We start from the raw sequence: 26895 nt of genomic DNA, 5'->3' as shown, positions 1-26895 counted from the left end.
TCTAGTCTAATTAGATTTTTTTTTTATTAAAAACTTATAATAAATAAATAAATAAGTAATTTGTATTAGAGTTTAATAGAAACTCTTTTAAAAACTCTTTTAATATCAATTAATAAATATTTTTAAATTTTAATAATTTTTGTCAAATTAGATTAGTTTTTATTAAAAAAAAAAAACTCATAATGAAAAGTAGTTTATGATAAAGTTTTAGAAAAATTATTTTATTTTTTATATCAATTAAAAAATATTTTTATATTAATAATTCTTGACTAATTAGAATTTCTTTTATTAAAAAACTTATAATAAATAAATAAATAGGTAATTTGTGTTAGAGTTTAATTTCTTTTTATATCAATTAATAAATATTTTTATTTTAATAAATTGGTAATTTGTGTTAGAGTTTTTTTATAGAAACTCTTTCGAACCTCTTTTTATATCAATTAATAAATAATAACCTCACAATAAATAAATAAATAGGTAATTTGTGTTAGATTTTTATAGAAACTCTTTATTATGTATATTTTAGTGTTTATATTTTATATATATAAATAAATAAATACTGAAACTCTTTGCACATCTAATAATAGTTTAGATAAAAACTCTTTGTAATAAATACTGAAACTCTTTAGAAGAACTTCTATATTTTACTCTGTAATTCTAGATTTCTAGAATTCTCAATTTTTGTACCCTTCCTCCGTGCCTCTATTTATAGGCTTCTTCGATTAATAGGATTATGATAGGCTTCTTCGATTAATAGGATTATGACATGTATCCTTTTCTGAAACTCTTTGCACATTTAATAATAGTATAGATAAAAGCTCTTTTTATATCAATTAATAAATATATTTTTATACAAATAAATAAATACTGAAACTCTTTGGCAGAGTTTCCGTACTTATTGTGAACTACCAGTTCGTGAACTGTGGCGATTGATTATTTGCTACAAAAAAATAAATAAATAAATCAAGCAATACTCAATTGCTATTGGTGTTCAAAGTTACCAAATATCTAAATTTGCAAAACAAATCAATGTCTAAGAGCTTGTTGAATAATAAAACACCATGAATTATGAGCTCAAGTAGTTATGAATATTGCAAGGTTCTAAGTGTCATCTTATAATGAGTAGTCATTGTTAAAATCCTTAAAGTTTTTTTTTTTTTTAAATCCTCAGTGATTTTTTTTTTTAAAAAAAAATCCTTAAAGTTTATTTTTTATTATTTTATTCACTTGACTTTTGTGAAGCAACAAGAATTATCTATATTTCAGAACTAAAACAAAAGAATCACGTTATTTTCAGTCACAGACTCACAGTCATTCCAATAAGCATACCGAATGATTTGGTAGCCATTTAATGCATTAAGGAGGGACACCAAATGAGTCCTACATAAATGCCTCAAATGACTACCAACTATTTGGTCTCTTATTTTGGTTGATTGTTTTTCACTACAACAATCATTTTCTGAAACTAAAGCATAAGAAATTATTATTTTTACAAAAACTATTTTTATATCAATTAATAAATTTTTTTTTATATAAATAAATAAATACTGAAATACAGAAACACTTTGCATGATTTTATTAGGTAATTTTTAATTAATAAATATTTTTTATTTTAATAATTGTTGTCTAATTAAATTTACTTTTATTAAAAAAAAAACTTATAATAAATAGATAAATAGGTAATTTGTACTTAAATACTGAAACTCTTTGCACATCTAATAAAGAGTTTCTGTATTTTACTCTGAAATTCTGGATTTCTAGAATTCTCAATTTCTGTATCCCTTCCTCTGTCCTCCATGCCTTTATTTATAGGCTTCTTGGATTAATAGGATGATGACATGTGTCATTTTCTAATAATTACATAATCATAACTAGGCCGGGCCGGTTATATTGTGATAATTATCTATAAAAAATAACTATTCTTTTTATATTGAACTAAAAATTAGAGTTTTATATAGAATGTGATTGATTTTATTAGGTAATTTTTAGAGTTTTATAGAAACTATTTTTACAAAAACTATTTTTATATCAATTAATAAATATTTTTTTATATAAATAAATAAATACTGAAATACTGAAACATTTTGCATGATTTTTTATTTTAATAATTCTTGTCTAATTAAATTTACTTTTATTAAAAAAACTCATAATAAATAGATAATTTGTGTTAGAGTTTTATAGAAATTCTTTTAAAATATCTTTTTATATCAATTAATAAATAATTTTTTATATTAACAATACTTGTCTAATTAGATTTTCTTTTATTAAAAAACTCATAATAAATAGATAAATAGGTAATTTGTGTTAGAGTTTTACAGAAACTCTTTAAATATATCTTTGTCTGTGTGATGTAGTTTTACTGAAAATAAAATAGGTAATTTGTGATTGAGTTTTATAGAAATTATTTTATTTTCTTTAAATATATCCTTGTCTAATTAGATTTAATTTTACTAAGAAACTCATTATAAAAGCTAATTTATGATAAGTTTTAGAAAAATTATTTTGTTTTATATATCAATTAATAAATATTTTTATATTCATAATTCTTGTCTAATTAGATTTTGTTTTATTAAAAAATTCATAATAATAAATAGATAAATAGGTTAATTTATGGACCATTTGGTTAAACACAATTGATTATAGATTGAATTTTAATTTTATTAGGTAATTTTGAGTTTTATAGAATTTATATCGTGGGATATAATAATTAATGAGAGCTCTTCCTTGTTAATTAAACTCTTTTTATATTTGTTAATTTGAATTTTATTAGGTAATTTTGAGCTTTATAGAATTTATATCAATTAATAAATAAATACTGAAACTCTTTACACAAAGGCCGAGAAAGTAATACTACACTTGATCTTAGCCAAAAGATCAAGAAAGGTTAGCCAAAAGGCCGACCCAAAAATGTGTTAGTATTACACTTGATCTTAGCCAAAAGGCCGAGAAGGTGTGATTATTATTTCTTTAGCTCTATAGTTTTATAGGAGGCTTTCATGTAATCTTTTTTATTTAAAACCAATGTGGGACTTTGTAATTTGAATTAGACTCTTTTTATATTTTGTTAATTTGAATTAATTTTAATTTTATTAGGTAATTTTGAGTGTTATAGAATTTATATCAATTATTAAATAAATACTGAAACACTTAAACACTTTGCACATTTAATAATAATAATATATATATATATATATATATATATATATATATATTATGAATATCAATATCTTTATGCTCATAAATTTTGAAGATCTTGGGCATACATGTTTGTAATACAATATAATTGTACTAAAATATTTGATATTTTCAGACATACATAGTAAGTATATATGCGTGTACATGAAAAACAAAGTATATATATACATATATATCTATACTATTAATAATATATTATTAACAAATAAATCAGATTTATGCATCAGAGTCCATGTTGGCTCTGATAACACATGTAAATAATTACATTCTAAATAGGACCTTACAAGTTGGTTTCTTCAGCTTGATAGACGTCGTTGATTGCAGGACTGAAAAGCTCATGCACTCTGATAATTCTGTGATTTGATTCTTAATTTGATATTATGACATCGTGTATCAGTATAACTCTAAAATTGGGGAAAAAAACAAAGAAATAAGCTGTGTGTGTGCTATGAGGGATTATATTTTGTGCAGTATTTATTTGTTTCTGTTATTGTATTATTATATGTAAATACAATGTAACAATGGTATTTTTTTTCCCTGAATGTTTATTGATAGGGAAAAATAACCCTAACCTATCTTGACTTAACAAAAAAGGGAATTAAATATTGACCGGCCACCAGATTTCTCCAACTCTCAGACGATAATATCTCGTTATTAAGGATCACCATTCTATTAGATAAGAATGATGACAAATCGCATCTAGGATAGGATTTTTCATGGGGTAAGTTCAAATCTTATCAAGGATAGGATTTCCACGAGGTAGGCTCCATGGGCTAAGGACGATGAAATTCCCTTATCAAGAATAAGGGAAGTGACTATAAATACAAAGACGACTCGGGAATAAGGTACACAAAAAAAAAACTCCTACTAAACAAATTACGATTAAAATTCTCTATCGAGAATCCTTGCTAACTTGATCGTCGGAGGGTCAACGGCCGGCACCACACCGGTGTTTGACTTTGCCATCCTTATTTTGCAGGAAACGGTGTCGTACTAGACCGCGGCGAAATTCAACCTCAACAGTTGGCGCCGTCTGTGGGAATAGCGATTCCCTTGAATCGATTTATTACTCGTTGGGTATAGACGTTTGCGGTCCGGTATGGTTACCGAAGGAACATCGTCGCAAGGATCTGGTCAAAGGGAAGAGTCGGGTGAAAATCTAGACGTCCCAAATGACCAGACAAGATTTGCAGCGTTGGAACTGCAGGTCCAAACTCTGAATCAGGGTATGGACCAGTTAATCCAACAAAATGCAGCACTCCTGCAACACCTTGTTCCACCGGTTCAACAGGGCTTGCCACGCCAAGACCTCTCGAATCCAAACAGGGGTAATGGGAATCTGGAAGAGCAGGATACTCATCCTCCCCGACATGAGACCGAAGTTGAACAAAGCCAGGTGGGAAACCGACATAGAGAGGTGATCCACCCCTTTCTTCCACGGAGTTCTCGACCCCATGAAGACACGACTGTCATTGAAAAGACCGAGGAAATTTCCCACGTTGACCTAGAGATGCAGGATCTCAAGGCAAAGATGGAGGGTGTGATGCAGGCCATGAAGGGAAAAGGCATTGCAGCCATAGATGGTTTGGTGCAGAAAACCAATTTGCCATTCAGCCCCTCGGTTATGAAATGCCCTTTGCCAAGCAAATTTAGAATGCCCACAATTGAGAGTTTCGACGGAACTAAAGATCCCCTCGACCACTTGGAGACTTTTCAGGCGCTTATGCACCTACACGCGATGCCGGATGAGATCATGTGCAGGGCTTTCCCAACGACTCTTAAAGGATCAGCACGGGTATGGTTCAACAAACTAAAGCCAGGAACCATCAAAACCTTTGAAGAATTGAGTAAGGGCTTTGTGGGCCATTTCATTGCTGGCCAGAGGCATAGAAGGCTGGCTACCCACCTCCTTACTGTGAAGTAACAGAAGGGAGAGTCACTGCGAGATTGCATTAGTCATTTTAACACGGAGATGTTACAGATGGAGGAAGCGGATGACAAGGTGGCCCTAGCCGCCTTCATGGGAGGACTTCAAACCTCAAGATTTCTCTTCTCTTTATCAGAGGAACCTCCTACCAACATGGCCGAGTTATTGGTTCAAGCTAAAAGACATATGAATGCTGAAGATGCAATGATTGCGAGAAAGGGAAAAGAAGGGGATGATAAGAAGTCAGACAAGAAAAGGCCAGCCCTGACGATCAGAGATGAAAAGGAAACCAAGTATAAGAAACCCATGGTCAACCAGAATGAAAGGGCATCTCGCTATAAGAACACGGAGAGGTATACAAATTACACTCCTTTAAATATGCCGATAGATCAAGTTTTCCTACAGATCCAGGATGAACCATATCTGAAGTGGCCACCGAAGTTGAAGTCAGATCCGGCAAGGAGACCTCGTGATAAGTATTGCAGGTTCTATAAAGACCATGGGCACGCTACAGATGATTGCTTCGACCTTAAGGATCAAATTGAGACTCTGATCCGAAGGGGGCACATGCGAAAATTTATTGTGAGGAATGATAGAACCAACATTAACCCACTAAGAGCAGGCCGAGATAACCACCCTCCTGATCAACAACCAATAGGAGAGATCAGGGTCATAGCCGGGGGGTGTGCAGGAGGTGGAGAATCGAGCTCAGCCCGTAAGGCCTATGCAAGGAGAATGCGAAGCTCATCTGAGGTGTGCGAAGTGGGAGTACAGATTCAACATCGAAAGATGCCTCGTTTAGGTGATCCAATTATTACATTCTCAGATGAAGACATGAAAGATGTGCAGCAACCTCATGACGACCCTCTTGTCGTCACCATGATGATCGCTAACTATAATACTCGGCGAATCTTGGTCGATAATGGAAGTTCAGCTGATATCATTTTTCTTGATGCATTCAGCAAGATGAAGATTGGTAAGGAGAAACTCAGACCTACCAGATCACCATTGGTGGGATTCACGGGAGACAAAGTCTATCCTCTAGGAGCAGTCATCTTTCTTGTCACTGCAGGAACCAGCCCAAAACAAGTCACTGTCATGGTCAACTTCCTGGTGGTGGATTGTCCATCTGTTTACAATGTCATCCTAGGAAGAGCGACCTTAAATTCGATGAGGGCTATCACTTCGACTTATCACCTATTAATGCGCTTCCCTACCGAGCATGGCGTGGGCGAACTAAGAGGAGATCAGTCCATTGCCAGAGAATGCTACGTTGCCTCTCTCAAAGAAAAGAGACAGCAGGAGGCTTTGATTGTCGATGAAGTTGAAGAGAATGAGCAAGACCGGGCTAAGCCAATCGAGGACTTGGTGGAGATATGCTTGAATGACACTGACATAACAAAAAAGGTGAAGATAGGGTCTCTGCTCCTCTCAGATTTCACAAATATTCTTATACAGTTCCTCAGATAGAATCAAGATGTATTCGCTTGGTCACATGAAGACATGCCCGGTATTAATCCAACTACGATTGAGCATCGATTAAACACAGATCCTACATTCAAACCTATTAGGCAAAAGCGAAGAACATTTGCCGCGGAAAGGAACATGGCTATATCAGAAGAGGTGAATAAGCTTATGAAAGCTGATTTCATCCAGGAGGTTCATTATCCCGACTGGTTGGCCAATGTTGTTTCGGTAAAAAATGCCAATGGAAAATGGAGGTTGTGCGTAGACTTTACGGATTTAAATAAGGCGTGCCCCAAAGACAGTTTCCCTCTGCCAAGAATTGATATGTTGGTAAAAGGGACAGCTGGCCATGAGCTGCTCAATTTTATGGATGCATACTCAGGGTATAACCAAATCTCAATGCACACGCCAGACAGAGATAAAACCTCTTTCATCACGGACAGAGGTTTATATTGCTATAAGGTGATGCCTTTTGGGCTAAAAAATGCTGGTGCAACATATCAGCGGCTAGTAAACCTGATGTTTAAGGACCAAATCGGAAGGAATATGGAAGTGTATGTGGATGACATGCTGGTAAAAAGCTTGAAAGCTCAAGACCATCTGGTTGATCTACAGGAAACGTTCCAAGTCCTCAGGAAACACCAGATGAAGCTCAACCCAAGTAAATGTGCCTTCGGAGTCTCCTCTGGGAAATTCCTCGATTACATGGTTAGTAGAAGAGGGATAGAAGCTAACCCTGAGAAGGTCCAGGCGATTCTCAACATGCAGTCTCCAGCATCGACCAAGGAACTTCAAAGATTGACAGGAAGGATCGCAGCTCTGAACAGGTTGATTTCCAGGGCGACTGATAGGTGTTTGCCTTTTTTCCGTGTGCTCAGGAAAGCTTTTTCATGGACCCTTGAGTGCGAGCAAGCTTTTACAGAGCTAAAGGAGTATCTCACTTCACCACCATTATTATCGCGGGCAATGCAAGGAGAACAGTTGTATTTGTACTTGGCAGTTTCTTCGTCGGCAGTAAGCTCAGCCTTGGTCCGCGAAGAGGATGGAAACCAGAAACCGGTATATTATATTAGTCGTGCATTCAGGGGGGGCGGAAGAAAGGTACCCAAGGATAGAAAAGTTGGCATTTGCTCTAGTTATCTCCGCGAGGAAACTCAGGCCTTACTTCCAAGCTCATACAATAATAGTATTGACGGACCAACCACTTAGGCAGGTTCTCCGCAAGCCTGATACTTCAGAAAATGGCACAAAGCGGTCAATCTCGGGCCTTTGATGATGTTCCCAAAGATGGAGAAGCAAACCAAATAGCCCAGGGTAAAAATGGAGCTGAATAAGGCTTAAAGAAATTTTCCAACTCTGGGGGATCGATCCCCCAGGGTGGGGGATCAATCCCCCAGGACTTGGCAACATTGCATATTTTTATTTTAATGTTTGGGCTTATTTTGTAACCTAGTGGGCTTTAATAGGTTTATTACTTAAGCCCAGTGAGGCCCATTGTTTTTAGGGTTAGTATTTATTAGTTTAGTGATTTATTATTTGAAAAAAAAAAAGTTTTGATTATTATTTGGAATCTGTATCGTGATATTGTTCTCTCTGAAAGAAAACGAAAGAAAGAAAAAAAGCGAGAGTTTCAAGAATATTTTTTACAGAGGCTTTGTCTACAGTTGAAGGAAGAAGAAGAAGGGCCAAAAGATGGAGATAGGACTTGTTGACACCATGATCATCTCCTCCATGAGCTAGTTCTTCACTTAGGGCTTGGATGAGCCCTAAGTTCATGTAACCCTAACCTTTGTATTTCTTTTCTTGGGGAATTATTATGTTGTAATTAAATTGTATGGCCTTGCGATTTCTTAATATATACATGCTTGATTTGATAAATTAGGGTTTGTATTGATAAATTCTTCCTTTGAAATCTCCAATTGATTGTATGTCTATGTATGATTAATTAGGGATTTTATTCTTCATTAGATGATTAGAATTTAATTCTTCCATTGATTCTATATGAAAATTGCATGTCTAGGTGTGATTGATTTAGAATTATACTCTACACTAGATACTTCTTTTAGTTGTATTTAGTGATGGCCATAGCATGAGACTTAGTTGATACAATTGTCAATTAATTTGATGGATAAAGGCTTAATCATGATAGATTGTTTTACAAATTAGCTTATTTGTCATTAGTTAATTGTAGTAAAGTAGGCAATCTGTGCTTGATTATTTTAATCCATGCTTCTAATTACAATTAGTATTATCTTCTTGATTGATGTGTGCTCTTATTGGATACATTTGTGAATGTGTATGGTGGGTTATGACGTAGTCTTGAATGGGTTTTACACTTTAGTTTAATTGTCATTAGGTAGACAATTCATTCTTGATGTTGATAATCTATGCTTACAATTGTGATTTGTGATGATAATGTGACCACATCTATAATTACACTAATAAATTCCCCATTAATTGAAAGCATATGGTTAATTGCATGGGCTTAGTGGTGAATCCTAACCCTAAGACTCTCTTCCTATCTCTTTAATTCTTAGTTTAATGTCATTTCTATTTTCATGCTTTTAATTGAATTTTAGTTTAATCACTCCACCAAAATATTTTTCTCTCACACTCTTTCTCTCTCTCTCTTCTCTCTTTTACAATCTAATTAGCATTAAAATCAAGTTTAGTCCCAACACGTGTTCAATCCCTTGGGTTCGATCCCTTCTCACTTCATACTACATAGTATAAGTGTCTAGCGGTTTACAAATGTAAACTATGATGCCCGCTTGATACCATTTCCAAAACCAAAGTGTTGTGCATTATTTTGTGCACATGCTCGGGTCGCATCATAATTTTGGCGCCGTTGCCGGGGATTGACGGTTTAGTTGGAATTAAACTAGGCATTAGGGCTAATTTAATTGTTTTCTTAAAATTACTATTTTCTTACTAATCCCCCTTGTTCAATTAGGTACTTGAAAAGAAAAGGAGCAAGCATTGGATTTTAGCACCTTTGTAACATTGTTGCTAGGGACTTTTGTAAGCTTCCTTGATTTTCTTTTATTATAATTGTTCAATTCTCTGTATGCTTGCGAGATAGCCCTTGTCGAGGCTATCACATTGTTTAAATTCTTGTCCAAGCATAAGCCCAAAAGGAGGCTACTACTTTCTTGATAGAAAGCATCGGCCCGTGTGGAGGCAATTTAATTTTGTGCATTGATATAACATGGGAGTATGGGAACATCGTATGTGGAGGTGGTGAATTGTTGTTGATTTTTGTTGTGGTTTGTTGTGAAGTTGTTGTGGTCTAATCTTGAATCATCCATTCGGTGTTAGGAGGTAGTTCTAGGAGAATTCTTCCCATTCTTGATTATCCCACACTTAATGGAAAACCAATTTTAATATCTAGGGAATATGGATAATCTAGGTGAGTATTACCCTCTTAATGGGCATCCACCCTTGAGAATTCCCCATCCTAATGTGTTGCCACAACCCAATCTAGTGCAACAACCTCCAATAATGCCAATCCATCTTCAAGATCATGTAGTGTATCCCCCCAATCATCAATTATCTCTTCGGGATCACTACACTCCCAATGTATACAATGCATCAACATGCATCCGGTTGCCAAACTTTCGGGCAACCCATTACGAAATTAAGCCCGCAACCATCCAAATGTGCCCCATTTTCTATGGGGTAAACCATGAAGAACCATATAAACATTTGGATGAGTTTTTGGAAGTTTGTTCAACCGTGAAAATCACGGACCTTCCGGAAGAAGTCTTAAAAATGAAGCTTTTCCCTTTCACTCTTCGGGAAAAGGCTAAATATTGGTTCAATAACTTGAGGGCAAATTCAATCACATCTTGGGCTCAACTACAATATGAATTCCTAAAAAAATTTTACCCTACAAGTAGAACCGATGCTATGAGAGCTTCTATCCGTGAATTCTCCCAAAATGAGGGAGAACCTTTGCATGAAGCATGGGAGCGTTTGAACGATTTGTTACGGAAGTGTCCACATCACGACATTCCTAAGTGACAATTAGTTCGTTGCTTCTATGAAAGCTTATCCGATACCCAAAAAGGTATGGTTGATGCTTCATGTGGAGGAGCCTATTTGGACAAAAATGAAGATGATGTGTGGCATCTTTTTGATCGCATGAGCGAAAATTCAATACATCGTTCTTCATCGTCCCGATTTGGCCAAAACTTGAATGAAGGAGGGAAGAAAACCTCCAGTCTTTCTCAAGTGGAAAGTTCCATGGAAATTGCCGCCGAAGTCAAAAATCTTACTCAAAGGTTTGATAAATTTCTTTTGAGCCAAAACTCGGCAATTCAATCATCTAACTCTTTCCATTCTCAAAATGTGATGTGCATGACTTGCTCTAGTTATACTCACAATACTTTCAATTGTCCTCTTGGACAAGTTTTTCCGAGTGAGTATCAAGAACAAGTCAATGCTGTTTTCATTCATCCGGGAAGTAATCCAAATTCTAACTCCTACAATTCTGGATGGAGTGATCCTAACTTTTCTTGGAGAAATCAAGGAGGAGGTATCATTCCTCCTATTCATAAAAATTCCCAAGAAAAGTATGTGCCTCCCCACCTCCGAAATGCAAATTCTCAAGCATACCACTCTCCATCTTATCCTCTTCCAAATGTGAATCAATTCTCTAATTCTCATTCTTCAAATCATCAATCTTATTCTCATCCACCTCAAGAGCCTCATAGGAATCCCACTTTTGAGGATAAGGTTTTAGAAGCTTTGGGTGATCTTCAAAAGGAAAATCAAGTGTTTCATTCACATTCTCAATCAATTGCAAAACTTGAAGCCCAAATTGGGCAAATGGCTAAATCAATAAAAGAGAAAGGGCCTATTCAACCTGAGATTAACCGAAAGGCTTACTCCATTTCCACCTTGAGGAGTGGGAGAAAAATTGATAATAAAGTTGAGAGACCTAGTGAAGTTAGTGTTCCGGTGCAACCAAGTGTTAGCACATTTACCATTCCCAATTCCATTCCTACTTCACTAGGGACAAATGGTCACATTAATGAGCAAATTCCATCATCATCATCTTCCTCCCATATAGAGAAGTCTTATGAGCCCAAAGCTCCATTTCCACAAGCTTTAAACGCTACTCCATTTTCGAGGCAAGAAGGAAAAATCCATGACATGATGGAAGTTTTTAAACAAGTTAAAATCAACCTTCCTCTTCTTAATGCTATTCAACAAATTCCACCATATGCCAAGTTCTTGAAGGACTTATGTACTCAAAAGAGGAAGAACAAGGGACCAAGCCCAAAGAAAGTACTTCTCACGGAGCAAGTAAGCTCTATCATTAAGCTTAGCACCCCACCTAAGTTCAAAGACCCTGGCGCTCCAACCATCTCTTGTACCATAGGGAACCATGAGGTAAAAAGGGCACTTCTTGACTTAGGGGCTAGTGTTAACGTTATTCCTTACTCCGTGTATCTTCAATTAGGTTTGGGAAATCTTAAGCCAACTTCGGTAGTTATTCAACTCGCCGATAGGTCTACAAAACAACCAAGGGGAATTGTTGAGGACATCCTCATCAAAGTCGACAAATTCTATTTCCCGGTTGATTTTGTTGTGCTTGACACTGAGCCGGTTCCCAATCCTACCACTTACATTCCCATCATTTTAGGAAGACCATTTCTTGCCACCGCTAATGCGATAATCAATTGTAGGTCCGGCATTATGGACATCTCTTTTGGCAATATGATGGTTAAGCTTAATGTGTTTAACACGAGCCAACATCCTATCAATGAAGGCGAGTGTTTCATGGTGAATATCTTGGATGAAATTGTTGAAGAAGTCATTCCTTCCATTCCTTCTGAAGATCCTCTTGAGGCATGCCTCTCTCACTTCAACATGGACGCATTTGACATTGAAAGCTCCATATATGAAGTGAATTCTCTAATGGATTCCGTAGCCATCTTAGACTTCCCGCCATGGAAAAACTCAAAAGAACCTCTCCCTTCAATCGCAAGTACTCTTTCTTATCAAGAAGAGGAAGAAGTGGTAAGTACGCCAATGGCCAATCCAATTTATGAGGACATTCCTTATAATATTGAGCATGAAGTCATTGAGGCGACCTTAGTGAAGGAGGAGAAAGTGATCAATGTGGAAGTTGACAAAAATGATGAAGAGATTGAGTTTCTTAATAATCTAACCGAGCCTTTGAAAGACATTACCTTGCCAAGTGCAAGGCCGCTCATTATGGACTTTATTTTCAAAACCGTGGATGAGAGGAAACAAATTGCATCTTTCACCATTTCTTTCCAAATCATTCTTTTGAGAGATGAATTTGTTGTTGTGAGAGCGGATCCATTGGGGAAAATAGATAAACGGATCAATGAGGATGTCTCATATCCAGTTTTTGATTCTTTCGACTAGTGAGTCGCCCCAACGTCTTGCTAGAGACGTTAAACACTAGTTGTTCGTAGAATTTTTAAAAAAAAAAAAAAAATGCATTTTATTATTATTTTGTTTTCTTTTCCTTTTGTACATTTATGTATTTTTAAATTCAAAAAGAAAAAAAAAAAATTTATTGTGATAGGTAGGATAAGTTGGTATTTGATTTTATTTTAATTTTTAGTAGTATTATTTTAATTTTAATTTTTATATATATTTAATTTTAGTATATATATTTTTCTTTTTAGTTTTACTTAAAAAAAAAAAAAAAAAAAAAAAAATTAAGTTGGTAAGTGATTTTATTTTAATTTTATTTATTATTATTTTTATTTTTATCTATTTTTCATTTCAGTGTATATATTCTTTTTAGTTATTATTATTATTTTTTATTTATTTATTTTTAGTGTATATATTAAAAAATAAATAAATTAAAAAAAAAAAAAAAAGCAAAAGATGGATCACCATCTTGGCAGAGAGCAACAAAAAAATGTCCCAAGTAGATTGATCCCCCAATCACGTGGATCGATCCCTTTTTACCTATGTCGCCACTTTCTCATTCCACAGTGAAGGGCCAATTTTGTGTCTAAAATTATCGATCCCCTTAACTGATGGATCGAGCCCGTTAGCTTGCCTTCCCATCTCTCTCTCGTCTGCATTCACTGCCAACCCTCAAATCTCTTAACCCAAGTTCTTCAAACCCTCGCTTTCTTCGACCATCCTCTCTATTCGATCCTCTCTGTTCTATCCTCTCTTGCGCCGTGTTGAAGAGGTCGTTCAACGGCGTCGCTGTTGGGTGGTGGGTTATTTCCCGACGATTTTACTTCGCCGTTCTCTGTCGCATCTGGGCTAGCGATCGCCGCTGGGTTTTTCTCCGAGATCGCGGCTGTACAACTTTCCAGCGTCGGCTGGGTCTTTCCGGCGGGTGTGTTAATCGCTGTATTTCTCCGACGAGGTTGGGTCGCCGAGATTACATCGTCGCGGTTGGTTCGTTCGCCGGCTTGTTCGCTTCACCTGCAGTTTAGGCGTTGGGTTGTGGATTTCGCCGACTGTGGGTTACGTTTGAGGCTGTTGGGTAGAGATTTCGCCGGCTTGTTCGCTGCGCCGGCGACGCGGCTGTTCGTCTTCCGGCGTCGCCTCTGTTCGTCTTTCTGGCGTCCCATCTGTTCGTTTTCCAGCGATTCGCGGCTGGGTTCATCAAGGATTCGCGGCTGGGTCGTTCTCCGGCGATCTCGGCTAGCACCGGCGATCTGTTTCATCCTCCGACGTTGCGACTGCTTCTTCTTCAGCGATTCCGGCGTCTGGTTCTTCCAACAGCGATCGCGGCGGCTCTTTCCGGCAATTCCAGCTGGGCTTAAATTTCGGCGCTGTTTGAGACTCGCCCTTTATTTTTCCGGCGTTGCAACTGGCTGTTCCCTCCAGCGATTTTGGCTAGATTTTGATTTGGTTTCTTCATCAATTCCGGCGGCTTTTGACTGGGTTTTCTCCGGCAAGTATGTGGGTAAGTGCTGATTTTGGCAAGTTTGGCAAGTTTGTGAGTTGTTAATTGGGTTCCAGATTCCATTTTTTTTTTATTTTTTATTTTTTTTATTTTTACATTGATGACTTAAAAAAAAAAAAAAAAAACAGTTGAATTGTTGTTAAAAAAAAAAAAAAAGTGCATAAAATTTTGAATTGATGATTTAAAAAAAAATATATTTGTCATTGAAGTAGGGTTATTGATTTTGGACTACTTCCCATATATTTCAATCTTAAGAAATGACTCGTGTTTCTTCTTCCAAACGTTTCAAACCCTCCAAAGAGACTCCCAAAGTTGTGTGGCACAACAAACGTCTGGATTTTGAGACTACCTTCGACATTGAAGGTACATTTCGCCACAATGACGCGACTGAATGGGCGGTGTTAGAATTTGAAAGGAGGCGTTTGTCCTGCCTTTTTAGACCAGCTGCAGAGGTTGTCTATCCCCGTATTGTGCGCCTGTTTTATCAGAATATGGAATGGTTTAGTGATGCACCGGACATATTAGTTACAACCATTGATGGTGTCCGAATTCACTTTGGTGTCTTGGACATAGCCCAGGCATTAGGGTGTCCACATTTGTGCCCCACTGACTTGCTAGCAGAGAATGGGGAGCTACGTTTTGGCAAATTCTCGAAAAAACCTACTGTGCATTCTATTGTTAAAGATATGTGTGACGGGAAGTATGGTGACAAGAAGAAGAAGAATTGTGCCAGCAAGTCCTCACTACCTAAGGATATGTGGTTTTTTGATCAAGTTCTGAAACGGAATGTTTTTCCAATAGGTCATAAGGTACAGCGGGGACAGGAGTTCTTAATAGCGTTGTATGCTACCCACACTGGAACATGGTTTTCTGTTCCAGCTTTCGTCTTTAACCAGATGCATAAATACTGGAAGCATTTAGTGGCGAGTGGGGATCCAAATGCGAAAAAATGGAAACTTCCGTTTCCGTATCTTATTACCCAGCTCCTTGTCCTTCGGCGCTTCGTGGTTGATAATGATGAGATCTCTGAGGCTCCACGGGTGACTTTTAGGCTAGCACAGTGGAACTTAAGCCTTTCTCATATGCCTAGTGCCAAGAAGGAAGGTGATGGCAAGGTAGCAGGTACTAAAGAGGACGTGAATACCCTGGTTGAGGACGTTGTTGGGAGGTCTGAGGAGCAGATTGCTGATGGTGCTACTTATGAGATAGCACCGGCTGTGTCACCACATGCAAAGGAGTCTGCAGGGGTGACTAGGGCAGAGTTCAATGCCATTGTGGGGCAGTTGAGGACCGAGTTGGCTGAATCTCGAGAGCAGCATAGAGTCGAGCATGCTGAGCTTATACAGCAGCACACCACTACCCAGCGCATGCTACGAGATATATATGAGATTGTTTCATCGAGTCTCCCACGCACTTCCACATTGCCACCTGATGCATGATTTCTTTTGTCTATTTTAAGCTGTTCAGATTTTTTGCAAAGTATCATTCTGTCTTACTAGAGACGTTAAACTTAGCCCATTATTTATTTATTTATTTATTTTCTAGGTTGTATATACATGTTTTTTTTTTCTTTATTTCTTTTAAAATAAAATAAAAAAAAAAAAAAACAAAACAAAGCAAAAAAAAAAAAATAATAATAATAATAAAAAATAAAAAATTTCAAAAATATGTGTTCCCGTTATGCCCTTCTGCTTAGTTATGCATGTTTTCATCTTTTACAAAGAGCTTGATATCATATCTCTTTACATCTTATTCTATATTGTTTTAGAATGTATGCTTTACTTATCCCATTTGATATTTGATGTGAGTTGCTAGTGTGGCTTTTCTAGTAGGTTTTTGCATCCAAGTTTAGGGGAGACCTCTTTCATCATGGATCATTGCCGGGCGTCACTAACTTTTGCTATCACGGTATACTCTTTCCATTTCTTTCATTGTTCTCATTGCACATTGAGGACAATGTGCAGTTTAAGTTTGGGGGTAAGGTAGCCTTGTTACATTCTACTTTAAGTTGAGCTTTAAATGCATGATTGAGATTTGAGATGTATTGGCAATGATTTTGAACTTTTGAAGCATAGTACTTTTAAAAAACAAGTTGTTAAAGTCTAATACTTCTTGTATGCTCTAGGATGCCATTTAGGGGTAAATTTTTAATTTTTGATATCATGTTTGGTCTTGTGGTACACATCATCTTGTTGGTTGAAAATGCTTTGAGAGTTGATTCTAGAATTCTACACTTGCACTTGCGCACACTAGCATTCAATTTGTGGGGTACATGCTTAGTTGATTATTGTCTTGGTTTATCCCAATTGAGCTAGTATGCTTTGGAAGCTTTCATTCTTGATAAAATGACCTTGCAAAGAAAAAAAATAAAAGCACTCACCAAAGGTGAGGAACAAAAAAAAAAAAAAAAAAAAAAAAAAAAAAAAAACTGCATTCTTTCAACATGTCAACTGATTAAAAAGGAAGACAAGGAAAGAATGTAAGATGTATGATTAGTTTGAGTTCGTAGCCTAGTCATTCCGAGTCATTACGCCCTTAGGAGTGTCTTTACACTTAACGCCCTAAGACCATCTGGTTTGGGAGTCGTTGGCTCAACACTTGTTACATGGGGTGATTAGAGAGCTTAAGGAACTTGGACATTGCACATGGTCATACATAAAAAAATAAAAATAAAAATAATAAAAATGAAATCAATAAAAAAAAAAAATGTTTGATTGAATAACAAGGTTCATTCAATGTCTTGATGTCTGGTACTATATCTGTATGCTAGTTTGAGGGTAAGGCTACGCCATTACTTTGATTTGCTAGGATAGCAACACATTTTGATGCTGGTTCACTCAAAAAGAATGATAGAATTGATTCAATTTGCATGATTAACTTGCTTGATGTGTGGAGGACCATTTTTGCTTACATGATGTTGAAATATTGAGAATAGCTTAGAAATGGCAGAAATTTGCATACTTGAAGTAGTCTACTTTAAACACTTATTTGATATGTGTCGTTACTTCTCAAGTAAGAAAGAGCTGTTAATGTTTGTGGGTACCATTTCTGAAAACCTTCACGAGACTTCACTCGTCCACTAGGGGTAACCTAGGGGTTTAAAAGGCTTGTTGCATATGCTAAATGCAACCGTGATCCCTACGAAAGTGGTGTTATCTTTATTTGCTTAATTAGTTCATAGTTGTATATATGTTTGTTTCATTTCCATGTTGTAGTTCATTGCTAGGGACTAGCAATATCTAAGTTTGGGGGTGTGATAAGTGCTTAAATGTTGCACATTTCAGCACCTAAGTTAGGGTATTTCAGTCTTTGCATCTATCTTAAGTTTATGTTTTAGTCCTAATTTATGTTTATGTGTATTTCAGGGCAATAAAGTTAAAATGAGCTAAGAACGGTCCAATTAGGCCTTTTTGGAGTTAAGCAAAGATTTTCAGAAAATGGTACAAAGCGGTCAATCTCGGGCCTTTGATGATGTTCCCAAAGATGGAGAAGCAAACCAAATAGCCCAGGGCAAAAATGGAGCTGAATAAGGCTTAAAGAAATTTTCCAACGCTGGGGGATCGATCCCCCAGGGTGGGGGATCAATCCCCCAGGACTTGGCAACATTGCATATTTTTATTTTAATGTTTGGGCTTATTTTGTAACCTAGTGGGCTTTAATAGGTTTATTACTTAAGCCCAGTGAGGCCCATTGTTTTTAGGGTTAGTATTTATTAGTTTAGTGATTTATTATTTGAAAAAAAAAAAGTTTTGATTATTATTTGGAATCTGTATCGTGATATTGTTCTCTCTGAAAGAAAACGAAAGAAAGAAAAAAAGCGAGAGTTTCAAGAATATTTTTTACAGAGGCTTTGTCTACAGTTGAAGGAAGAAGAAGAAGGGCCAAAAGATGGAGATAGGACTTGTTGACACCATGATCATCTCCTCCATGAGCTAGTTCTTCACTTAGGGCTTGGATGAGCCCTAAGTTCATGTAACCCTAACCTTTGTATTTCTTTTCTTGGGGAATTATTATGTTGTAATTAAATTGTATGGCCTTGCGATTTCTTAATATATACATGCTTGATTTGATAAATTAGGGTTTGTATTGATAAATTCTTCCTTTGAAATCTCCAATTGATTGTATGTCTATGTATGATTAATTAGGGATTTTATTCTTCATTAGATGATTAGAATTTAATTCTTCCATTGATTCTATATGAAAATTGCATGTCTAGGTGTGATTGATTTAGAATTATACTCTACACTAGATACTTCTTTTAGTTGTATTTAGTGATGGCCATAGCATGAGACTTAGTTGATACAATTGTCAATTAATTTGATGGATAAAGGCTTAATCATGATAGATTGTTTTACAAATTAGCTTATTTGTCATTAGTTAATTGTAGTAAAGTAGGCAATCTGTGCTTGATTATTTTAATCCATGCTTCTAATTACAATTAGTATTATCTTCTTGATTGATGTGTGCTCTTATTGGATACATTTGTGAATGTGTATGGTGGGTTATGACGTAGTCTTGAATGGGTTTTACACTTTAGTTTAATTGTCATTAGGTAGACAATTCATTCTTGATGTTGATAATCTATGCTTACAATTGTGATTTGTGATGATAATGTGACCACATCTATAATTACACTAATAAATTCCCCATTAATTGAAAGCATATGGTTAATTGCATGGGCTTAGTGGTGAATCCTAACCCTAAGACTCTCTTCCTATCTCTTTAATTCTTAGTTTAATGTCATTTCTATTTTCATGCTTTTAATTGAATTTTAGTTTAATCACTCCACCAAAATATTTTTCTCTCACACTCTTTCTCTCTCTCTCTCTCTTCTCTCTTTTACAATCTAATTAGCATTAAAATCAAGTTTAGTCCCAACACGTGTTCAATCCCTTGGGTTCGATCCCTTCTCACTTCATACTACATAGTATAAGTGTCTAGCGGTTTACAAATGTAAACTATGATGCCCGCTTGATACCATTTCCAAAACCAAAGTGTTGTGCATTATTTTGTGCACATGCTCGGGTCGCATCATCAGCCTTGGTCCGCGAAGAGGATGGAAACCAGAAACCGGTATATTATATTAGTCGTGCATTCAGGGGGGGCGGAAGAAAGGTACCCAAGGATAGAAAAGTTGGCATTTGCTCTAGTTATCTCCGCGAGGAAACTCAGGCCTTACTTCCAAGCTCATACAATAATAGTATTGACGGACCAACCACTTAGGCAGGTTCTCCGCAAGCCTGATACTTCAGGGCGACTCATGAAGTGGTCGGTAGAACTTGGAGAGTTCGATATCCAATACAAACCCCGAACGGCCTTAAAAGCCCAGGTACTGGCAGATGTTATAGCGGAATTCATACCAGAAGATAGGCCCGAGCATGCTGCAGATAAGCAGGAAGAAGCCGAATCTACTTGGACGTTATATTTGGATGGGTCTGTCAACGCCCGTGCAAGTGGGGCAGGGCTAGTAATTATCTCCCCAAATGGGGAATGCATCAAATTTGCACTCAGGTTTGGTTTTAAAGCAACCAACAATGAGGCAGAGTATGAAGCCCTCCTAGCAGGCCTCAGGATGGCGAAAGCTTTGGAAGTTGAACGACTAGTAGCATATACTGACTCTCAACTAATAACTGGATAAGTCCAGGGGGAATATGAAGCCAAGGATGAGAAGATGAAGACCTATTTACATAAGATAGAGGATATCAAGGGTTTTTTTAAGAAGTTTTCTATTCACCGGATTCCCCGAGAAGAGAATGCGCAGGCAGACGCCCTGGTTCGACTGGCAACCACCGAGGAAGATAAAGCTATACCCGTGGGATATTTGGATGAGCCTAGCACGGTCTGGGATTGGCCACAGAAAATACACCAGGTGGCCCATGACATGGAGTAGGTAGAACCCATTATCAGGTACATTGAGAACGAAGAGCTACCCCAGGACCGCATGGAAGCACGAAAGATTAGGATGCGTGCGGCAAAATATTCCCTCGTTGATGGGGTTCTCTACAAGAAGGGATTTTCTGTACCCTACTTGCGTTGTGTCTCCATTGATGAGGCAAATTACATTCTAAAGGACATACATGAAGGCCTTTGTGGAAATCATGTTGGGGGCAGATCACTAGCGCATAAAGCTCTCCGATAAGGATACTTTTGGCCTACTATGAGGACAGATGCACTTGAGTTTGTGAAGAAATGTGACAAGTGTCAGAGATTCGCCAATGTCCCAAAACAACCAGCAGAAAAGTTAACCCCTCTTACAGGGCCGTGGCCTTTTGCCCAATGGGGGACAGACCTCATCGGCCCCTTACCCCAAGGGAAGGGACAAACTAAATACGTAATTGTGGCTATCGATTATTTCACCAAATGGGTAGAAGCTGAGCCATTAGCTCATATTGGAGCGAATGAAGTAAAAAAGTTTTTCTGGAAGACAATAATCTGCAGGTTCGGAGCACCAAGGGTAATTGTGACCGATAATGGGAAGCAGTTTGAAAGTGAGCAGTTCCTCGATTTTTGTAATGAACTTGGGATCAAAGTTCATTTCTCCTCTCCTGCCCATCCCCAAGCCAATGGGCAAGTTGAAGTCACGAATAGGACAATATTGAAAATGATCAAGACGCGCCTAGAAAAGGCCAAGGGCTTGTGGCCTGAACAACTACCCGGAGTTTTATGGGCCTATCGCACTACCGTAAAGACCCCTACTGGGGAGACCCCTTTTGGGTTAGCTTTTGGAAGTGAAGCTGTGATCCCGGTAGAAACAAAGGTTGCTACCTTCAGAACCAAGTATTTTGAACCTCAACAGAACGGGGTGGAACTACGATTAAACCTAGACCTGGTAGAAGAGAAAAGGGAGCAGGCCCAGGTCAAGGTTGCGGCTTACCAGTGGATGATATCCAAGTACTACAATGCCCGAGTCAAGCCTAGGAGGTTCGAGCCAGGAGACCTGGTGCTTCGCGAGGTTACCCCGGCTACTAAGGAAAAGGGGGAAGGAAAGTTAGCTCCCAATTGGGAGGGCCCTTATCGAGTAACCAAAAGCAACAAACCGGGGGCATACTGGTTAGAGTCACTTGGTGGGAGCCAGCTTCCCCACCCGTGGAATGCAGAACATTTGAGGAAATATTACCAGTAGGTACTCATGCCAGCTGTGTTTTATTTTATTATCTCACTTTTAAAAGTGATAGAATGTTTTTAGCTACAATAAAGCAGACCAGTGTGTAACGGATGCTAATATTCAACTATCGATTATTATTTTCAATAGGTCTTTAATAAAATGGTTATTCGTATTTATTGCACGTGTTACTACTGAATTTTATAAGTCACATAAGGACTAGTGACATATTAAGTCCCCTTCTTTTTTTAAAGAAATAAGTGACTTTTCCTTACTAAAGGGACGAGCTGGGTGAAGCTCGTAAAAATATGTTCCTTCGAAAGAAGGACGGGCTGAGTGAAGCCTGGGAAAGTAAAATGAGTTCTGTATAAGGAAACAACAAGTATGAAACAATACCATGAAAGACAAAAGTAGAGCAACTATTCTCTGGATTCAGAGATATTCTGAAAAGTTTTAAAGGAACAACATACTGAGAAATCAAAAAACCTAATATATATATATATATATATATATATATATATATATATATATATGACTAATACTATGGAATTCAATCTTCCTCTTCGCTCTCACTTAGAACGTCATACCTAGAAAAGTCTATGTCTGGCCGATCTTTGCTGACAAGAGCTTTGAACCGGTCAAAACCATCACAGCAAGCCTTGCCTATGAGCACCTTGAATTCATCAGAATTTTTAAAACTCTCCACGGCAGCTAGCTTCTCGAATTCCAGTTTATCAGAGTATTCTTTGGTAAGTTTCACTTTCTCATCTTGAAAGTTTAATTTTGCATTAGTCAAGTCATCTTCTTTTATTTTAAGTGTAGAAGTAACATCTTCATATTTAGCCTTGAGGGAAGCCATCTCTAGGGAAAGCTTCTTGTATTCTTTGGCGATAACAACAGAGTATGTAGTGCCCTATAAATAAATAAATAGTGGCGAACAGTTAAAAATAAATAAATAAATAAACGAAAAAAAGAGATGCGCATAATAAGGGTAAAATCTCACCTGGCTGATTAGATGAAGAAATTTCTTTGAAAGCTCAGATGCTGGCAGACTCTGCAATCTAGCAGTGTCGTCTTTTACTACCATTTTATGTAACCTGTCATTCACGACATTAGCGTCATCGAGAACCGATTCCCAGTGGGAAAAGGCTTGGTTGGTTGATACTGAACAAAAACTTTCGAAACTAGTAGGAACCCCACCAAATCCGCTGAAACCTAGAGGTACAAGAGTAGGACCTGATAACACTCCAGGGCTTACAGATGTACCATGATTCCCTTCTCCTACCCTTCGTAATTTTTTGGAAGCAGGAGTAGAAGGGAGATTACTTGACCGGACTTGGGCTAGGAGTCTTTTACTGAGCTTCTTGCCTGCATAAAAAGTAATAAGGGAAATACTTAATGAAATATTAACTAAAATCAATAAGTTCACATATAAGTATATTTGTTTTTCTTACCTTTCTCTAAGTGGGTGGAGGTTTCCTTTGAGCTATGAGCTGGTACATACAAATCTAAAGCCTCGTCAGTTATGAGATCGCTAAAGGTCTTTACTGGGTAAGAAGAGGCATTACCAACATGCTTGGCTTCTGGAATGGAGAGGGTTGGTTTGTCCTTAAATTTTGGGAAAAAGAATAATAAGTTGCACTTAAAAAAAAAAAAATTTCATATTCATGAACAGTACCCGCGGTACTGTACTGTTCCCTTGAGAAAAAAAAAAAAAATTCATGAACAGTACCCGAGGGTACTATTCCCTCAGGTGTAAAAAAAAAAAAAAAAATGTTCCTATTCATGAACAGTACCCGAGGGTACTATTCCCTCGGGTACCAAAAAAAAAAAAAAAAAAAAAAAAATCCTATTCATGAACAGTACCCGAGGGTACTATTCCCTCGGGTGCAAAAAAAAAAAAAATTCCTATTCATGAACAGTACCCCGAGGGTACTATTCCCTCGGGTACACAAAAAAAAAAAAAAAAAAAAATCCTATTCATGAACAATGCCCGAGGGTACTATTCCCTCGGGTGCAAAAAAAAAAAAAAAAAAAAAAAAAAATCCTATTCAGGAACAGTACCCGAGGGTACTGTTCCCTCGGGTGCAAAAAAAAAAAAAAAAGTAATAATAATAATTCGGAAACTATATACATATAAATCTTACCTGTTGGATCTGAATTATTCCCAATAGTTGGAAATTTCCCGTATGCACCGGAAATAAAGAAGAAACGACTCTTCCAACCTTTATTATTTTCAGGGGTTGCAACAAGGAGGAATGTCTTCTTTGATCTACATTGGAAGTACCAAAAATTGTCTTTTTTCTTCTTGGGATAATAAAAATGCAGGAATTGATTTACTGTTAGACGGCCATTGCCACACTTTCCCCAAACAATCAAACAGCCTATAATAATTCTCCATGAATTAGGAGGAATTTGAGAAGGAGCTATCTTCAGATGAGAAAGAATTTCTTCTACAAATGGATGAATCGGAAAACGCAAGCCCGCAGCAAAAGTCGACTCGAAAAAACATACCTCACCCAAACGAATAGAAGAACATCTATCTTCTGGTTTGGGTTTGTGAAGACGAATAGATGAAGGAATGGAATATTTAACTCTACAACTCTGTAAATTCTCATCCTTCATTAAGGATTCTCCTTCACGAGGAGGTTGCTTGGAAAAAGCAGTCCTTGGTCTTGAGGAGTAATCAACACCAGATTCATCAGCATAGTCAGGATCGAGTTCTTCAACACTTTCAGAGGTTGAGTCCTCAGATTGAGATTCAGTATTTAAGTTATTTTTCTGCATGAACATGATGAGGTATCGGATATCGCGAAAATAGCGAAACCACTTTGGAATTACACCAATAACCTGGTAGAGACAACTTGACCTAATTACGTATCTACAACGATCCACAATAAACTCACAGTTAGGATCCAGTTTGGAGGATTTCAGACCAAAAAGAAAAGGAAGGTAAATAAATAAATAAATATATTTATTTATTTATAGGAAAGAAAATTCTTTTTCAAGTAACAGTGAAGTTCTTGTAAAGGAGTCCTACTACAATATGGAAGGGGCCTGTAGTAAAAAGGAAACAAATGGAATATAGAAAGTATTTCCTTGGTCCACCACGTACCCAGAAATAGGGGGCAACTAATAGGGAAAAATAACCCTAACCTATCTTGACTTAACAAAAAAGGGAATTAAATATTGACCGGTCACCAGATTTCTCCAACTCTCAGACGATAATATCTCGTTATTAAGGATAACCATTCTATTAGATAAGAATGATGACAAATCGCATCTAGGATAGGATTTGTCATGGGGTAAGCTCAAATCTTATCAAGAATAGGATTTCCACGAGGTAGGCTCCATGAGCTAAGGACGATGAAATTCCCTTATCAAGAATAAGGGAAGTGACTATAAATACAAAGACGACTCGGGAATAAGGTACACACAAAAAAACTCCTACTAAGCAAATTACGATTAAAATTCTCTATCGAGAATCCTTGCTAACTTGATCATCGGAGGGTCAACGGCCGGCACCACACCGGTGTTTGACTTTGCCATCCTTATTTTGCAGGAAACGGTGTCGTATTAGACCGCGGCGAAATTCAACCTCAACATTTATCTTTCTATGCAGGTAGAATCATAATGCATTTGCTGCCATGGGATCTCCCATAGCCCATTTAAAATAACATGTTGTATTCCCAGTTAATTGCCTGGATCTGCTTGTTTATTGCATTTGCAAGAAATAATTAGTTATCTGCTCTTTAGTTTGAAACCAGATATTAAAAAAACCAGATATTTAGCTTTTGTGTGTGTATATATAGATAGATAGCTTTGATTTATGAGAGGAGATTTCCAGTATCTATTTATGTTGATGATTCATTGTTCGACTAGACGAAGTCATAATAAATTTTAACCGAGAAGTTAATTCTTTGAATTAATTTCAATTATTTTGAACTGTTATGGGCCTGGGTTGGGCTGGTTTCTTCTTATGTCCTTTATAGAATTGGGCCATATTTTGTTGGCCCTTTTTATTTTGTTTTGTTTTGTTTTTCTTTTTCTTTTTCTGTAGCTGAACCCTTTGGCTGTGGGCCGTTTGTTTGAGCCTTGGAGTAAACTTTAAATATATTGTTATTATTTCTTTTTCTTTATTTTATTCACTTATTTTTTGGGAAAAAAAAAAAAAAAAAAACTTAATTGAACTCTAAAGTTTGAGTAGGAAAAAGAATCAAAATATGAATGAGAAATAGTAAAATTTATTTATAGATGTTTGCCTTATACATGATAGTTTTCAAATGATCATTAAACTAACTTAACACAATTTCACCTACGGAAAATTGATACAGGCATCATTTATCAAAAGAAAATTGATTACTGTGTTTAATAAAATTGAAAATGAATTACTAAAAATTGTAAGAGTTGAATCTTAAACTTACTTAATTGAATAAATACTTAATCTGTTTAGATAATAGAATTATCAAACAATTATGTTAAAAAAGTACCCAATGACCTTTGGTAAACGTATCATTTAAATAGCTCGCCTTAGTAGGCTCCTCAAACAATAGGGGTCACCCATGCACGTTTAACATTATTTTTTAATTTTTTAAAAATAATTTCCTAGATTTTAAAAAAAATTTAAATTATTTTAAAATTTTGAAACAAACATTTCTCAAATTCTATTGAAATTATATTTTGTAGTCAATATAGTTATAGTTCTTTTATTGCAGATCAAATTATATAAATTCTCAACTTATTGAACCAAAATTTGATCATTATTTGTTAGAATAAACCTGTTTAATGGTACAATATATATATATATATGGTACGATTTAACTCTCATATTCTCTCATTGAGCTGGGAATGCACATAACATAAATTTTTGTATTTGTAATATATATATATATATAAAATAATTTTTCTCATGGTTCCAGACTTCCAGTGATTTTTCAGCGGAGACAATGTTTTTTCTGTTGGGCCTCAGGTCTTCCGTTATGCCGAATATTCGATCTAAAATCTGTTTTGGTCCAACCCAAACTAACTCGGTATAGCCTGATGAAAACTCTGTGCCTTATTTGTTGGCTTGGTGAAACAATAAAATTAGCTGCCAATCAAAGTGTTATACTGTATATATATATATTCTCAAGGAAACTTAGTAATTACAAACCTCAAGTCAATCAAGTGTTTCAAAACATTAATATAATATAACAAAGAGTTTCATTAGTACATTAATATATAATATTAAAAAGGTATTTATTTAATATTAAAAAATAACTATTAAAATATATATTGACGCCTTGC

At 36.4% G+C, this 26895-nt stretch overlaps 1 protein-coding gene across 1 annotated transcript; it reads left to right on the top strand.

Moving 5' to 3' along the window:
• The first annotated feature begins 5167 nt into the window (after window positions 1-5167).
• On the top strand, window positions 5168-6592 carry LOC132301280 (uncharacterized). The gene has a single exon (XM_059798546.1). It carries the CDS (start codon window positions 5168-5170, stop codon window positions 6590-6592), a length of 1425 nt encoding a protein of 474 aa, XP_059654529.1.
• The last annotated feature ends 20303 nt before the right edge of the window (window positions 6593-26895 follow it).

Source organism: Cornus florida, unplaced genomic scaffold, assembly GCF_030987335.1.
Source record: "Cornus florida cultivar Cherokee Brave unplaced genomic scaffold, ASM3098733v1 CherokeeBrave_3.0.0_Hap2_Chr03, whole genome shotgun sequence".
Classification (NCBI taxonomy): Eukaryota; Viridiplantae; Streptophyta; class Magnoliopsida; order Cornales; family Cornaceae; genus Cornus; species Cornus florida.
Note: the sequence above shows the minus strand (reverse complement) of the source record. Positions and strands in the feature narration are given on the sequence as shown.